Source organism: Apaloderma vittatum, unplaced genomic scaffold, assembly GCF_000703405.1.
Source record: "Apaloderma vittatum isolate BGI_N311 unplaced genomic scaffold, ASM70340v1 scaffold6460, whole genome shotgun sequence".
NCBI lineage: Eukaryota > Metazoa > Chordata > Aves > Trogoniformes > Trogonidae > Apaloderma > Apaloderma vittatum.
In genome coordinates, this window is record NW_009692796.1 from 4237 (window position 1) to 20883 (window position 16647).

The window sequence follows — 16647 nt, forward strand, 5'->3', positions numbered from 1 at the left end:
TACAATCCACTCAAATTCTGTAGATGTCTAAGAAGTCTCCCCCTCCACAATTCCAGGCTCTTTATGCCTTGGTTTTTATGCACAATGCAGATGATGCTACACATGTGCAGCACCTTAACCCCTTATGCCAGTAATGACAGTAATGAAAGGCTTGCAGCACCTGCTGCCTGACTATTAGGAGCTCTATCTTGGGATGATTCACCACCTGTTATATGGATGCTCTTCCCTCTTTCAAAAGAAGGAAATCGAGGCAGGTGGGTATCTCTCTCCTTTCTTTTTTTTTTACTTTGTTCTTTGTTTCTAGCAGGTATGGATGGGAAGAAATGCAGCATGTGGATGTTTTTACCTCTTGTGTTTACCCTGTTTACATCAGCTGGATTATGGATAGTGTAAGTTATTTCCTGCTGTTTATTTGGGAGAACAGGTTAGGCTGGGACAGTCGAAGTGCCCCTGTTGTGTGAGCTGCATCTCAGTATGGAGAGTCTTTTGGGGTTGCTCTGTCCTTGCATTACTCTGGGGCTGAGAACACACATGATGGGGTCAGGGGCCAGTCTGTGCCAGTTTATGGTTTGGAGGATCACAATTTTATCCCTGAGTTTCTGTGCTCCTCAAACCAAGTTTCTGAGCTTGCCTTCTTCCTGGTACATGTTACTGGGAGCTGCCTGAAAAGAGACAAATAAAAACGCAAAAATTTTCTTTCATCAAATTTTTTTTGAATGATTTAGCAGAGCTCTTGGAGCTCTCTGCATTAAGGTGCAAATTCAAAATCTGTAGCATCCAGCACCACACTAACAACTGCCAGAGGCTTAATGCTGACACCTTGCTTTCTCACTGACACTTCTTACCAAAAATGCACACGAGACATGGATTTCCCTGAGCTGGGCTCTCTCTGAGCATGCAGGCAGATGGCTGCAGCATGAGTTTGGGAGCAGTAAATGTGAGATCAGCAGCTGTGCTCAGCCTGAAAAGCAGTTATATTGTCGGATATGGCTTTAGCCATGATCTGCGGATATTTTTTTTTTTAGCAACAAGAGTAGCTTACGCCATTTATTTGACCCTTATTGCTTGATATTCTTCTTCCATTCTCTCTGTTTGTATTAAGGCAGCTTTTGCAGAGGGGGGGACCATGGTAAACCAGATTAATCAAATGATGCAGATTAAAAACTAAAAAAATTCCCCTGGCTGATTATTCTGAAGGCAGCTCAGTTCAGTGACTGTATTTGTCTGCCTGACCATGCAAAACGGGTGCAACACATAGGAAGGCACATTGTCCAGGAAGTGAGCAACACTGTGTGCTTGAGCAGAGAGAAACTCAGGCTGCCTCCAGTGGGCTTTGAGAACCTTAATGTGTTGTTTGAGTGATATCTGGATTTTTTTTTCTTTTTTTGACAGCTACTTTATAGCAGTGGAAGATAACAAAATTCTCCCGCTAAATGTACCAGATAGGTAAGAGCTAATTGTGTGGTTTATGTGCACTCACCTGTTTCTTTAAAACAATAAACCAGTGAAAACTAAATGGGAAAGAAAATCTCAAATCTTTCTTCCTATGCATTTATGTCTCCTAGTTCCAGAAGTTCTCCTGGTTCCAAAAGACCACCTTATATAAGGTAAATGAACAATTTCCTCCCAATTACTCTTCTGATTAATGATTGTTATTTATGGGTCTTTGCCATATTAGAGTTGAAATGATATACTTTATATTTTCCAAGTATTGCAGGTGACTCACCTCCCGCAAGCTGCGTATTTAGCCAAGTCATGAACATGGCAGCATTTCTAGGTAGGAACCACAAGGGAAATGTTTATTTCTCTATTATAATTTGTTTTAAGAAGCCACTGAAGCATAAGCAATATCCCAGCAATACATATTGTTCTTGAATCTGATATTTTTAAATCATTTAAACTGTGATTACTACTGATTAAGACAATATTATTTTGTCTTTGTTTGTAGAAAGACAGAATGAAGTTGAATGCATTTGAACTTTACTGGTTTCTGGCTTATTCTTATGTTTTTAGTTGTCTCAACCTTGAATCTGTGTGACTGATTTTCATTGTATGGTGGGTTTTTGTTATATGCTGGGAATGTGAGATAATTATGTGGAAATATTGGCAAGTGCAGCAACTGATCATGCAAAATATCATCTGTATTGAAGTCCCCTCCCAGAGAAGGACAACAAAGATGATCAGAGGGCTCAAACACTTTTCCTATGAGGACAGGCTGAGCGAGTTGGGGCTGTTCAGCCTGGAGAAGAGAAAGCTCCAAGGAGACCTTATAGTGGCCTTCCGGTACCTGAAGGGGGCTACAGGAAAGCTGGAGAAGGACTGCTTACACGAGTGTGTAATGACAGGACGAGGGGCAATGGTTTTAAAGTCAAGCGGGGTAGATTTAGATTAGACATTAAGAAAAAGCTCTCTGCTGTGAGAGTGGTGAGACACTGGAACAAGTTGCCCAGGGAAGTAGCGGATGCCTTGTCCCTGGAAGTGTTCAAGGTGAGCTTGGATAAGGCTTTGAACAACCTGATCTAATGTGAGGTATCCCTGCCCATGGCTCAGGGCTTGGAACTAGATGATCTCTGACATCACTTCCAACTCAAACCATTCTATGATCCTTTTTATTTTATTCCTGTGTAAGGCTTTCTTTCAAGTTTAGATCTTATTTTACATATTGAGCGAGAGTCTCAGTTAGTAGAAATTGTTCTGTCTCCAGTTTGTGCCCAGGCAGAGTCTTGCATACATTTTTATTTATATGCCTGATACCCACTGCAATGTGATTCGATTATATAATTTAAAATTTTAACTCTCAAAACACTTAACGTAACACAGTATGCTACTTTTTATGTTAATATGGCTGTTTGATAGTAGTGAATACACACATGCCTTTTCACCTGCTTCCAGTTAAGGCCCCATTTCTGCAGACCACTCTGTTCAAGCAGCTTCTGTAGACCTGCACCAATTCCAAGAGCTTTATAGAAGGGCAGGAATTGTCTTGATGCTCACTCGCTGTGTGATCTGGGTGGACCTGAGGATAGCAGTCATGTGAGTGTGAGGGGAGCAGCTTGTGTGAAGAAGAGCAGGCAAACAAAAGATATACAGCTTTTTGAAGCTAAGCTGTACTGTGTACTTTCTCATGAAATCATTGAGTTTAAAATTTGTGGTGTAATGAAAAAAAAGGACAGCAGAGTTGCTACCTTGGATTTCAAGATAGCAAACCTGAAGCTATTCAGGGAGTTACTTAGCAGAGTACCCTAAGAATCTGCTTTTGAAGGCCTTAGCATCCATGAGTGCTGTTCAGTTTTTAAGAACCCTCTTTTAAAAGCACAGGAGCAGGCTATTCCACTGTGTCATAATTCAAGCAAGTAGGGCACAAGGCCAGCTTGGCTGCACAGGGTACTCCTTGTGGAGGTCAGGAGGAAAAAGAAGTTGTACAATCTCTGGAAGCAAGGTCAGGCTTTGCAGGGAGATTATGTGGATAGTAGGTATGGGAAGAAGACATAGAATCATAGAATGGCATAGACTGGAAGAGACCTTAGAGATCATCTAGCCCAACCTCCCTGTCATGGGCAGGGACGCCTCTCAACTAGATCAGGCTACTCAAGGCTCCATCCAACTTGGCCTTTAACACCTCCAGGGAGGGGGCAGCCACAACGTCTCTGGGTAATTTATTCCAAAATCTTGCTGCCCTCGTACTGAAGAATTTCTTCCTAAGGTGTAATCTAAGTCTATTCTCCTTCAACTTAAACCCATTTCCCCTTGTCCTGTTGGTGGACACTCTTGTAAAAAGTCCCTCCCCAGCCTTCCTGTAGGTTCCCTTCAGGTATTGGAAGGCAGCTATTAGGTCCCCCCGAAGTCTTCTCTTTTCCAGACTGAACAGTCTCAGCTCCCGCAGCCTGTCCTCATAGCAGAGGTGCTCCAGCCCCTGGATCATCCTTGTGGCCCTCCTCTGAACATGCTCCAACAGATCCACGTCCCTCTTATGGTGGCGGCACCAAAACTGGACGCAGTATTCGAGGTGGGGTCTCACAAGAGCAGAGTATAGGGGGAGAATCACCTCTCTTGATGATCTGCTGACCCTGCTTCTCTTGATACATCCGAGGATGCGGTTGGCCTTGCGGGCTGCATGAGCGCACTGCCGGCTCATTTTGACCTTCTCATCTATCAACACCCCTAAATCCTTCCCTTCAGGGCTACTCTTAACCTACTCTGTGCCCAGTTTGTGTTTGTGCCTGGGATTAGCCCGGCCCAGGTGCAGGACCTTGCATTTTGACTTGTTGAAGCTCATGCAGTTTGCACTGGCCCATTTCTCAAGCCTATCAAGGTCCCTCTGGATGGCATCTCTTCCCTCAAGTGAGTCCACGACATCACACAGCTTGGTGTCGTCAGCAGACTTATTGAGGGTGCGCTCAATGCCGTCATCCATGTCGCTGACAAAGATGTTGAACAGCACTGGACCCAGAACAGACCCCTGAGGAACACCGCTTGACACTGGTCTCCATGTAGACATTGCACCATTGACCACAAGATGAAAGGCCAAAGCTCAGCTAGAGTTGAAACTGGCCAGTGTTGTGTTAGACAACAAGAAAGGCTTAAAAACATACTGATCTTTAAGGATTAACATCCTTTAAAAAAATTGTGTCAATAGCAAAAGGAGGTCTAAAGAAATCATTGGACTGATACTTGTTGAAAACTGTCATCTGACTAATAGCTAAGAAGGTGAACTGCATCCTGAGGTGCATCAAATACAGTATAACCAGGTGGTCAAAAGAGGTGATTATCCCACTGTCTTCAGCATTGATGTGGCCTCACCTTGAGTAGTGTGTGCAGTTCTGGTCTCCACAATTTAAGAAGGATGTTAAGGTGCTCGAGTGCATCCAGAAGATGGCAACAAAGTTGGTGAAAGGGCTGGAAGGAGTGTCCTTTGAGGAGCAGCTATGGACTTTGGGTTTGTCTAGTTTGGAGAAAATGAGGCTGAGGGGCAACCTTTTTGCTTTTTACAACTTCCTGAGGAGGGGAAGTGGAGAGGGAGGTGCTGATTTCTTCTCCATGGTATCCAGTGATAGGACATGTGGGAATGGTTCAGAGCTGTGTCAGGGGTGGTTTTGACTAGACATTAGGAAGTATTTCTTTACTGGGAGAGTGGTCAAACATTGGAACAGGGATGGTTTTGACTAGGCATTAGGAAGTATTTCTTTTCTGGGAGAGTGGTCAAACATTGGAACAGGCTTCCTAGAGAGGTAGTTGATTCCTTAAGCCTGTCAGTGTTTAAGAGGTATCTGGACAATGCCCTTAGTAATGTACTTCAACTTGGTCAGCCCTGAATTGGTCAAGCAGTTGGACTAGACGATTGCTGTAGGTCCCTTCCAACTGAAATTACTCTATCCTATCATATCTCTGCTTCATCGGTAAAGCCAAGCTTTCCTCTGCTGTATTGGCTGCTTCTGAGAGCTGCTCTTGGCTTGTACTTCTGCTCATCTTAGTTGTATCAAAGCCCTTGTTACAGGAAAGGAAAACTACAGAAACCTCCTAGAAACATAGGCATTACTGAATGTTGAAAATGCCATCGTTTCACAGGTAGTACTGTAAAGTGACCTTTTAATTTCGTTTTGCAGTTACCATCAGTGTTTTAGGAAAAGATCACATAATTTCAGGATCCTATCCTGTAGAAATTAAAAAGTTCATACATGTGAGCACAGTAGTCACAGGGTGGCTGTCCCAAGCAACTATCTGGGGTTGAAAACCAGAAGTTCTCTTTTTCGGGGGAACAAAGTTTTCTTGTTTTCAAGGATTTGAATTGTTTTAACAGAGCAAATTGTGAGAGAGTGAATTCGAACATCTTTTGCAGTTTGGATAAAAGTGGGTATTTTTTCACTTACAGTGCCCTTTTTTTTTCTAAACCATCGTTTTGGTACTGTACCAGGGTTTTTTGTGGAAAACATAGGTCTAATTTGGTAATGCAGATAATTTAGAACAATGTGACCTGCATGCTATCAGTTGAGCATAAGCATAAGATGAAGTTTGGCAGCAAACAGCAAACTTCCCTTTTAAACTAAATAGCCTTTTAGTGGTCTGGTTTGAATCCCTTCTAAAGGACAGCTGATTGCGTGTCTCTCTGTGTTGTTCCATGCAGCATTCACTAGGGAGAGTAAGAATATACAAAATGAATATCTTCTGATGTTATGTCATATAATATGATATATCATATTGCCTGCTATATCATAGTGCCTGAGCTAATTGTAAGCTTGGAAGGACTGGTCTTCCAGTCTTCACAGAAAATTAGTTCAGTATTTTGGCTTATGTTTGTGGCACCAGCAGCTCATTTCATAGAAGAGGCAGTGGGCATTATGGTAAAACATACAGAAATACGCATGTGCCATTCATACATTTTTCTAATACAGATGGGGGTTGACGTACCTCCCCCAAGAGAGCTTAGTGCTCGTGAGTGGAGTGAAACCTGATGCAAACCCAGCTGCAGCAATGTGAATGCGTGGTGTGTAAGTGATAGACTGGGTGCTGGGACCTTCACAACCAAATAGGATGGCGCTCTTCTTTCTCCCAGAAAATTTGCATCCAAGCTCCTAGACAAAACATCACAAGGAAAGGAAAAGGTAGGAGCTCAGCTTCCTGTGCTTAGTATTGCTGATGACTGAGAAGTAGGCCATGCAGAAGCACTAAGCTAGCTGGCTTTCAGTGAGCTCTTCCTTCTGGATGTGAGCCCCCAGCCAGGTGGTTACAGCGGCATGTTCTACCTAATGATGTGTCTTATGTTCTGTTTCCTTCTCAGCGCTTGTTGTGGCTGTCCTGCGTTTCATTCAGCTGAAGCCGAAGGTGCTAAACCCTTGGCTGAATGTCGGCGGCCTGGTGGCATTATGCTTGGCCTCTTTTGGGATGACCCTACTCGGCAACTTTCAGGTACTGCACTCCAGGTTTGGACTGCTGTGTCCGTGCTGTGAGGTTCCTGCTTTCCTAGCAGATCTATTTAGGTCTTTGAACTACCTGTGATATGAGTTCAAGAGATGATGTGTCTGGCTGTGCACCAGCACTCCTTGTACCTGCTCTGCTGCCTATGTCTGCTACTTTATGTGCTTCCAGTGAAATGCTGAGATGAGGGGCCGTATTCATTTTTCACATATTCCCAGCAGGATTTGCACCTGCATGCTTACACTTGACTTGCCAAGAGCCAGAGCAGGGAACCTATGAATCTGTTGAGCCCTGGATATTGGCACAGATGGTCCTTGGCAAAAAGGATTGAGCTGGAATTTTATGTATGCATCTGTGCGAATAGATGCACAGCTGCCCATACAGATTTAGCAGACAGTTTAGTGTCCTCCATTTAAAACATACATTTTTCCAGATCTACGTCCTGCTTGTTCTCAGACCGGCCACGAGAGGGACACAGCAGAGGCGTGCTATGCCTTCTGATGACAGGCGCCTGGATGAGGGCCCTCTGACTCTCAGTCTGTTCTGCAACATTATACAAACAGATGAACAAGCTGTCAGTGCCACTACATTGCTCTGTAGGGCTGGGTGGCCACTGTGGCCATCAGTGTGTCTGTTAGGCGTGCAGTGAAAATCAAGGCATTAGAGTCAGTGGCGTTTGTGGCATGTGGATCTCCCATGCTTTGCTGTCTGTGATGCTCTGCCTCTCACGGGGTGCAAGTAATGACCCTCAATAATGGCAGGAACCAAGAAGGGTCAGTGTAGGCTAGCTTCTTTCCTGGTTTTGCAGACAGGGAGCTGTTTTTCCTAACAAGACAGAAGAGGTGCTTTTTCTGTGAAGGGTGAATACGTGTTTGTGTTATGGAGCAAGTGCAGGAGATTTGCGTCCTTTACAGTTGTGGGTCTGTATTTTGTTTTAGATGAAGTGTGAGGTAATTTGACTGTTTTGGACTTGGTCTTCCTAACTCTACAGCACAAGGCAAAAAGTTGGAGTATTTTTTCTTCATGAGAGCTTCCCAGCTAGGAACTGTAAGGCTTTCGTAACAGCCTTTTTTAGGTGTGAGAAGTACATGGCAGACACTAGGAAGCAGTTTCAACCTCTCCTTCCTGTTTTTTGCTCCTCAGAGCAAATGCTTGTTATTCAGAAGTGGATACTTTGAATCATGCCCCATTATAAACTCTGAACTATCCACTCCTTGTTAATTACCTCTATCCCTGCTTAGATCTTTTGCCAAACCATGAAATCATGTGGTAATGAGACCTTAGCCATGCTTTTCCATGCTTGACAGGTAAGCTGTATATGGCATTAAATCATATTTCTGGAAAGATATGGTATATTAGAGGGACGTTATGGCTGTGAGGTTTTTTCAGTGCAGGCGACCTTGGGGAAGGGACCTCCATCCCATTTTTGCCTGTACTGTGATTTGGACCTACCCTTGTAAAAACCTCAGGGTAGGGAGGATAGGAGAGAGATCAATGGAGGCATGGTAAATAGACTGTTAACCTTGTAGACTGAGTTCTATTTGATCAGAATTTGTTAAATCACAGAAGAGGCATTAAGGCTGCAGGGAGAAATTAGAGACTGTTGTTTTTTCTAGAAAAGTCTCAGAGGCAGAGGGAAAAGGGAAATTATTTGTCTTAAGTGTTGTCCATGCTGGGCTTTCTAAATGAATTTGCAGCCTCAAGGGATCTCTTTGCAAATTCTTGCTTGTTGAACCTGGCTGTCCTTGTGCCTTGCAGTATTGCACAATTACTGAGCCCCGTGAGACACTTGCAGTCCAGAGAGGTTGGGTTAGTATTTCCTTGGACCCCAGTGGTCAAGTATAAACAGGAGAAGGAACAGGTAGTCAAGCTTTTTGATAGGAAAAACTTGCCAAACCAGGAGCATGTGTCTCTGTTTTGGCTTGTGCTCCCTCAACAGAGGTGTCAGGTCTCTGGTTACCTTCTGCCCCAGGCAGCACTGCTCCATGCAGCTGGCACTGAAGGTTGCCCAGTTTGCTTCCGTTGCAGGGAGCTGTACAGGACTCCAGTAGGTTGACCTTACCTGCCCTGGCCATCACATCGAGCCAGGGAAGGATTTCTCCGAGTTCTGCATCAGTGACTCTTGTCAGCGAGCTGTGGAGGCAGTCCTCAAGCAACTACATTTTCCAGTGTGCTTGGGCTGTGGGCCCAAGAAGACCTGCTTGACTGTGACAGCTGTCAACTCATCTTAGTTATGTTACCCCTTATACCTCTGCCAGAAGTGATGCATCATCACTGTCTCACAGCCACTCTTCTCTGTCCCACGTATCGCGGTTTAACTCTCAACAAAGCACCACCTGGCCACTTACTCGCTTCTCCCCCCACAGTGGGATGGGAGCAGGAAATCCAAAAGAAGTCTCATGGGTTGAGAAAAGCACAGGGACGGCTTACTTATCAATTATGAGCACGGGCAAAACAGACTTGACTTGGGAAGGAAAAATAAATTTAATTTTCTACAAATCACATTAGAGTAGGATAATGAGAATTAAAACCAGATCTTAAAGACACTTTCCCTCCACCTCTTCCTTCTTCCCAGGCTCAACTTTGCTCCAGATTTCTCTACCTGTACCTCCCTAGTAGCACAGGGGACTTGGAAATGGGGGTTGCAGTCAGGTACTGTCAGGTACTGCAGTCATGCACTGTTTCTGCCACTCCTTCCTCCTCGGGGGGAGGACTCACACTCTTCCCCTGCTCCAGTTTAGGGTCCTTCCCATGGGAGACGGTCCTCCACACACTTCTCCAACATGAGTCTTTCCTACGGGCTGCAGTTCTTCTAAAACTGCTCCAGTGCAGGTCTTTTTCATGGAGTACAGTCCTTTGTGGGCTTCTCTCAGTCACAGCTTTTTTGAGATACAGCCACCTGTTCCATCATTGGTGTCCTTCATGAGCTGCAGTTGGGCATCTGCTCCACCATTAATGTCCATGGGCTGCAGGGGGTCAGCCTGACTCACCATGGCCTTTGCTGTGTACTGCAGGGCAATCTCTGCTCCAGCGCACCTCCCCCATTCCTTCTTCACTGACCTCAGTGTCTGCATAATTGTTTCTCTTACAACCCAGTTCTCTCCTCATTGCAGATTCTTCTCATAGTTTCTTTCTTTTCCACCCTTCTTAAATATGTTATCATGGAGGCACTACTACTGTTGCCGATTGGGCCAGAGATGAGTCCAACTTGGAGCCAGGGAAGCTTCTAGAAGCTTCTCACAGGAGCCACCCCTGTAGTTCCTCCCCTGCTACCCAAACCCCACCATACAAACCCAAATCACCACCCCACCAACAGTCCAAGGTAGCTAGCAGATAATTTCTATTCTGTCCAGGCAATTACCATTTTCTTTGTTCCTAGCTTTCCAATGACGAGGAGATCCACAATGTGGGTACGTCACTTACCTTTGGCTTTGGGACCTTGGCATGCTGGATCCAGTCTGCTCTCACCCTCAAAATCAACCTGAAGAATGAGGGACGGAAAGTCGGGATTCTACGAGTTGCCCTGTCAGGCAGCATCACCCTCTGTGTGGTGCTCTGTATCCTTTTGTCCCTCTTCTTGGAAGCTAGGTATCATGTGTCCAACACTCTCTGCAGCAGGAAACATTGGCTCTTATCACATCTGTGCTAGGATCTCAAAGCTTGTCTTCATGGCGTGATCCTATGACTGGCTCATTTTGCTACTTGTGTTTTACCAGGATTCACTGCTTCACAGATGGGCTTAATTCCTTCATGTATGTTTCTAAAATGTCTTAGTTATATTCAAATTAGTAACAATATTGAGTAGAACCTGTGTGATTTAATAGTACTACTGCTTATCTGCACAGCAGCATTTAAGATTATGCAAAATATTGAGATAAAAATTCTCAGAACAAAGGAACAAGGAACAACAGGTTTATGAAGATGAGAAGATTTTGATGTGTTTGTTGGAATACTCCAGGGTGCTACATCCAGCTCTGCCTCTTAAGACAGTTATCATAGTTGAGAGCTGCTGGATCGTGTAGACTTCAGGTAAGACTAGGTGCTTTGCAAGGGGAATTCGTGCTGTGGGGTGTGGGGTCTGTGGTCACTCAGACTGGATGTACATGTGGTTTCCTCTCAACTTGGTGCCTGTCAGCCTCATTCTAGCGCCTCTATTTGCACCAGTACTCTTGTACCTGGGTGTTTGTTTAGGGTAGATCTGTTCACTGCATAGCTGCATCAGCACTAGTGCTGGGATAAGCAAGAATAAATGGCAAGAAATAAGAAATAAGCTAATCCCCCTTTTCAGGGAACAGCTTGTTCTTAAAAATGATTCTTTAGGCACTTACCTGGTTTTGAACATTTCAGCCAGTGTCCAGAGGAATAGGTTGGTGTAAAGATGTACTGTCAGTCACATCTTAAGCTTCCTTGGAGAAAATTGTAGCTAAGCATCACACTTTGGTGCACATGCTGTGGGAGTGGTGCTCTTCTCCTGCCCTTGCCCCAAGCTTATAGTTCCCCCAGGGTATATCTGGTGTAAGGCTGCATGCAAGGAGCTGGGCCAGGCTCCTGATGCACTGCTGTCTTTGGAGGTTTCTGCCAGGCTGGAAGCAGGAGCAGCCAGGTAAGCCAGGGTGTAGCTGCTCCTAGACCGACATGCTGGGTGCTCCCAGTGCAGCCTTCCCCAGCTGGATGCTTGGCACTGAAGACCTTGGGCCCTCTTTGGAAGGGGCCAGGCTGAAGCAGGAGTTCCATTCCCTCCCCCGCTCACCCCTAGCTTTGCAAAGGCTTGGGGCTGGCTCCCCATCCCACGCAGCTTGCGCATAACCCTTGCACTACAGGGAAAGTAGACTCTTAAAGCCAGACAGAATTCTGTTAGCTGAAATGAAATGATGGTTGCTTACGCTAAGCCCAAGATGAAAAGTTCCTGATTTTGTGCTTTGTGCAGTTAAAGCCTGGGAGAGGCTGGTTTTTTTTATTCTACCTATGAAGGTGTGCAATCCTGCATACTTGGAGTGCACGGGATATCCTGAGAGACAGGAGCCAGTAGGTTTAGAGGAGGTGTGCACTGGACTAGGGCAAGTCCCCAGCTCAGAAAGGTGTCCTCTGCTTTAGGGGAGCTGAGAATTGCTTTTATGGAGTATTCCAGTGCAACCCAAGGCACAGCAGTGAGACCCTGATGCCAGGCAATATACAGTCCAGGCACGTGGGTACATGAGCCTGGAGGAGAGTTCTGACTGTTCTTTTCAGCCAGCTCTGACTGTTCTTTTTTCTTTCAGTATAACATGCCATACTCTGTAGGCTGATGCTTCCAGGTTTTGCAAAAAGGAATGGTTGCACAGTGTAGACAGAAAGGTGTTCCCATTGCCTGCAGTGCAGAGATCTGACCCAGTTCCCGCTGGGAGGCTCCTGGCAGGTATGGGCCCACATGCTTTATGGGCATTGTTGGACGCCTGACATCCCTTCAATTTCTAGCACCGCATTCATGCTCTTCTGATGGTGGCTGGGTTCACTTTGTTAAGATTTTATTGTTTTCCCTGTTGGCTTTCTCCTATCCTGGTTCATGTCTTTGCACCCACTAGTTCTCCTTGACTTTCTCTTTCCAGATTTCATCCTCATGGCGCAGAACATTCATATGCATGCTTCCAGGATCCAGTGGGGCCTGGTCATGTGCTTCCTGTGCTACTTTGGCACATTTGCAGTGGAGTTCAGGCACTACAGATTTGAGATCGTTTGCTCAGAGTACCAGGAAAACTTTCTGAGCTTTTCTGAAAGCTTATCGGAAGCCTCAGAGTACCAGACAGATCAGGTGTAACCTGTCCTCTGTGGCAGGGTGTACAGGGGCAGGTGTGGTCTCATGAGTTAAACATGACCTCATTTACACTTTTTTTATGAGTTTGTTTTCCTGTGCAGTCATGATCATTATTGGCAAAGGGTCTTTGAAGGTGTCTGTCTCCGTAAGAGCCAAACAAAAATAGCTGTCTGCTGAAAGAGAAGTGGATCGTTCTCAGCAGCAGCCTGAGAGAGCACAAGCTGGTTCATTTGTGCTACTAGTGACTCTGAGCAGCTCTGTCATGCTCCTGTTGTTCAAAACATTCAGCAGCATGTCCAGCCAATGGAGGGTGGTTGTTGGACTGATGAAGGGCTCCTCCTTGTTGCAGTGTCGTTAGTGGGAAGCTTTCCTGAAGGGACATGCTGAGCGTGACTCAAGGGCACAGCAACATAAGGTGCAGGGCTCCTCAACAGCCCATCCAGGGAGCTCCTCCTGGGTGAGGGCAGGAGGGGACAGCCTGCAGAAGATGCAGACGGGAATCATCTTACAGGGGCACACATGCTCGACAGATACGGAGCACAAAATAGCAATTTATTTTTAAGAGTCTTTTACTGTAAATAGTCCACTGTGAGTTTTTTTAAAAAAATGAATTAATACTTTTAGTTTATAATTTTGTATTTTTTAATTTTATCAAAAGGAAAAAAGAGATTATGTTTGTGAGTTGTTTTTTTTTCTTTCTCTCCTTTTCCTACATGCAATCCAAACTGAACTTCAGGTTTTTGGTGATAACTCTGTACATTTCTTAGAGTATTTATAACAGCACATTTCAGTACAACTAAATGACAACTGATATATGCTGAAACATGACCATTAAAGTGCTTTTCTGGAAAAAGTGAGTATTATTTTTGTCCCCTACCCCATGCATAGCTTTCTGATGGCAAATGCAAACCAAAAGGTGGCTATTTACAATGTCACAATTAAAGTTAACACTTAAGGAAGCCAGGGACTATTCAGCCATGCAGATATACTTATTCTAACAGTACTAATTAGCAGGCTCTTTCTAGGAGGATCATAATCATTATACAGCCTAGGCATCCAGCCGAGCTGCCTCACAGCCTTACCTGTTACCATCCAAGTTTTAGAAGGGCAATGCCGGCATTGATGTGGTTTAGCTCTCAAAATGCGTCTCTTGCTTGTTCTTTACACAGCAGCCTCCCTCAAGAGGGGTGGCTCTAAGTGTATATCAGAGCTCAAGAAGGGAATAGCAAGGGAAGGGAGTATTTTAGCAGTCTATCTAATATTTTAGCAAGCTCAAGTGCAGCCATGCAGAAAGGAGTAACTAGCAAGTGACACCCACGCAGAAAGCACTAGCAGCAGAGAACTGAGGTTTCAGACTGCCTCTGCCTCCACTATTACTAGATATAAAGCTCTCAGTCCAGCAGCCCCACTAAGCCCCTATTGAAATCATAAGATGGTCAGGGAGGTAATGGAAAGTAGGAAAACAAAGTGTTCACAGGATTTAAAAAAAAGTATTTGCCTTTAGGTGCTGGTGACAAACAAGAAGGCTAAATAAAGGGACAGAGTAAACACAGTGAAAACAAAATTGTATTTTAATTTACTACACTAGGGAAAGCTCCATGACCATCTGATATAAATTGGCACAACTTGGGTATGGTGAGTGAAAAGGTCAGGGTTTTAATTATCATTAAATACAGCAGGGTGTGTCCCTCAGGAGCAGTTTTTCATGCTTTGCTCACAGCTGAGCAGTGCTATGAATGTGACAGGCTACTGACAAGGAGCCCCACAAGTTAGTGCTAAGGGACACACTTAGAAACACAGTCAAACTGACTTTGATGTTGGGCCTGTAGGATCCCATAGCCCAGCATCCCAATGCCACAGTGAGGTGGGTCTAGAATTTAATTTTTAAAGCTATATGTACATATAGTCCATTCTGGCAGGCTGGCTGTATTGCTCTCAGCAGCTTCCAGCAAGGTGTACTGTTTTATACCTAAACCTGTGGTGGATACAGCCAAAATTTATCTTGTTCCTGGTCTAAAGAGCTTGCCTGCAGCAAGGGCTAGCATTTGCTGTGGCAACCCAAAGCTACTGTATTACAGCCCACATTTGGCATTTTCCTCTGAACATCCTAAACCCCCCCCCCCCCGACTTTGAAAGTTTTGACTTAGCCAACAACCTTATCTGCAGGCAGAAGCTCGCATCCCCTCATGACAGAGCTTATGGTGGGATGTCTCAGCATCATATTTCAATGGATGAGTCTGAAGGAAGCATCCCCTGAGCTGGCTGGGCTTAGGGGTGCTGATTCTCACCCTGTTCTCAGCTTCAACTGGCTGCTGCAGGTCTCCATCCTACTGCATGAGGGACCTCACACCGTACTCTCCATCCATACCTGCTTGCACTAGTTATGAGTCCAAGACATGATGTGGGTCTGGTTTTAAATTCTGACTACGGACAAAACTACCTAATGTTACACAAGGGACAATTCAGGTAAAACACAGTCTTTCGTGTGTACACCGCTTTCCCTAAGTGGAGGAGGGCAGGAAAAGTTCAGTGAAAGATGAGATGAGGCTGTAATATGATTTCTCATCATCTGTCAGTCCTGCGTTGCCTGGTCTGGTCACCACAGCCACATGTGTATCTGCTTCCTCAGCTGCGTTGGCTTCTAAAATAGAGGCAAGGAGAGTGGAGATGAGATGTGCTTACTGATCTTACTGATTTGGGGCTTGAGGATTCCCCAAAACACTGAAGTCCTTTTAAACGTTGAGATTGAGAAAGCAATGGCGCTGCAGGGCTGTAGAGAGGGACCAGCTCCCAGCAGACCTGCTGTGGATGACTGTAGCTGCTGCATAATGTGAGTGGACTGGAGCGGGCTGTGTCACTGCCTCCCTCTCCCACATGGTGGCTGTCCAGTGCACTGTGCAGGCAGTACACACTGGCAGCTCAATTTCTGTCACAAAATTGGGATGTGGTGTTAGCAAGTCCAACACTCCCTGCCACTTTTCACAAGCTTCCTTTGCTCCCTGGGCACAGCAAGAGGCCACAGAAGATGATACAGGGAAAAGGAGGTAACTGCAAGTTCCTACTACCTCCGCTGCTGGGGCTGGGGAGGAGGTAAGAACTAACTCCTGGGGACCAAGCTGGCTTAGTCTGAAATCACAACCCAGTGCCACTTCTGCCAGAAGGATGTTTCCAGCAAAGGCAGAAAATTAAATTAGTTTCCTGAGCCTAGCTCTCTAGGGGTTAAGTCCTGGTAATCAGGAGCAATGTTTTTCTGCTGCTGAACACAACCTAGTGGTAAGTGGCACAAAGAACTGGCCACCATGTGTGCCAGGTAGCAGCACAGTGGACATCTGTTCCCCTGAGCACACGTGATGAAAACTGGTGACCCTGTTTGTAAATGGGACATGACAACTGCTTCAGCAAACACTGCACTTGGCTTAACAGTCCTTCCTTGCTTCCTGGTCCAAGGACAGGTTTTCTACTTGACCTATTTTCTCTCACTGTAGTGCTGCTCACAGATATCCCACTGGTGTGTGAGAGCCTGGATGTGTAAAGAAGGAGCATGGCAGCAGCTGGCAGAATGCCATTGAAGCACCATGGTCTGCAGCATTTCTGGGGTGCTTGTGACAAGTTCAGCAGCACATATTTAAAGAGCACCTGCCTCCTTTGCACAGGCAAGGGCCAGCAGGATTGGCAGGCCACCTACCTCGAGGGACATCTGTCAAGAAGAGGATGTTGTTGGTGGCACACCCAATAGTGGCGGCAATCCTTCTGTAGCTCTCGCTTTCTACCTTGGGGCCTATTTTGGTATCAAAGTGGCCGTCAAAGAGCTGAAAGAGAGAGAAAAATGCAAAGGCAGTTGCTAAGTGTCATCTACAGAGCAGGGCTAAACTTCATTCTTGAGCAGGATATCCCCTTTCCTTTCTACCACAGTAATGGCGGGGGGGGTGGCGGCACGCCTGCAG

The 16647-nt window shown here is 45.4% G+C and overlaps 2 protein-coding genes across 2 annotated transcripts in view; one reads left to right on the forward strand and one right to left on the reverse strand.

Moving 5' to 3' along the window:
- The first annotated feature begins 309 nt into the window (after positions 1-309).
- TMEM150C (transmembrane protein 150C) lies at positions 310-12769 on the forward strand. Its single transcript, XM_009868309.1, has 7 exons — positions 310-389; positions 1393-1446; positions 1575-1607; positions 1710-1777; positions 6776-6903; positions 10292-10469; positions 12498-12769. The coding sequence occupies exons 1-7, from the start codon at positions 310-312 to the stop codon at positions 12704-12706; spliced, it is 750 nt and encodes a 249-aa protein (XP_009866611.1). The 3' UTR covers positions 12707-12769.
- A 2266-nt stretch (positions 12770-15035) lies between these two features.
- Positions 15036-16647, reverse strand: part of ENOPH1 (enolase-phosphatase 1) — a gene marked incomplete at its 5' end in the record, with an annotated part of 5736 nt that continues 4124 nt past the window's right edge. Inside the window, 2 exons of the mRNA XM_009868425.1 lie at positions 15036-15344; positions 16389-16512. Coding sequence (XP_009866727.1) covers positions 15205-15344; positions 16389-16512 — 264 coding nt within the window. The remainder of the gene's footprint in view (positions 15345-16388; positions 16513-16647) is intronic.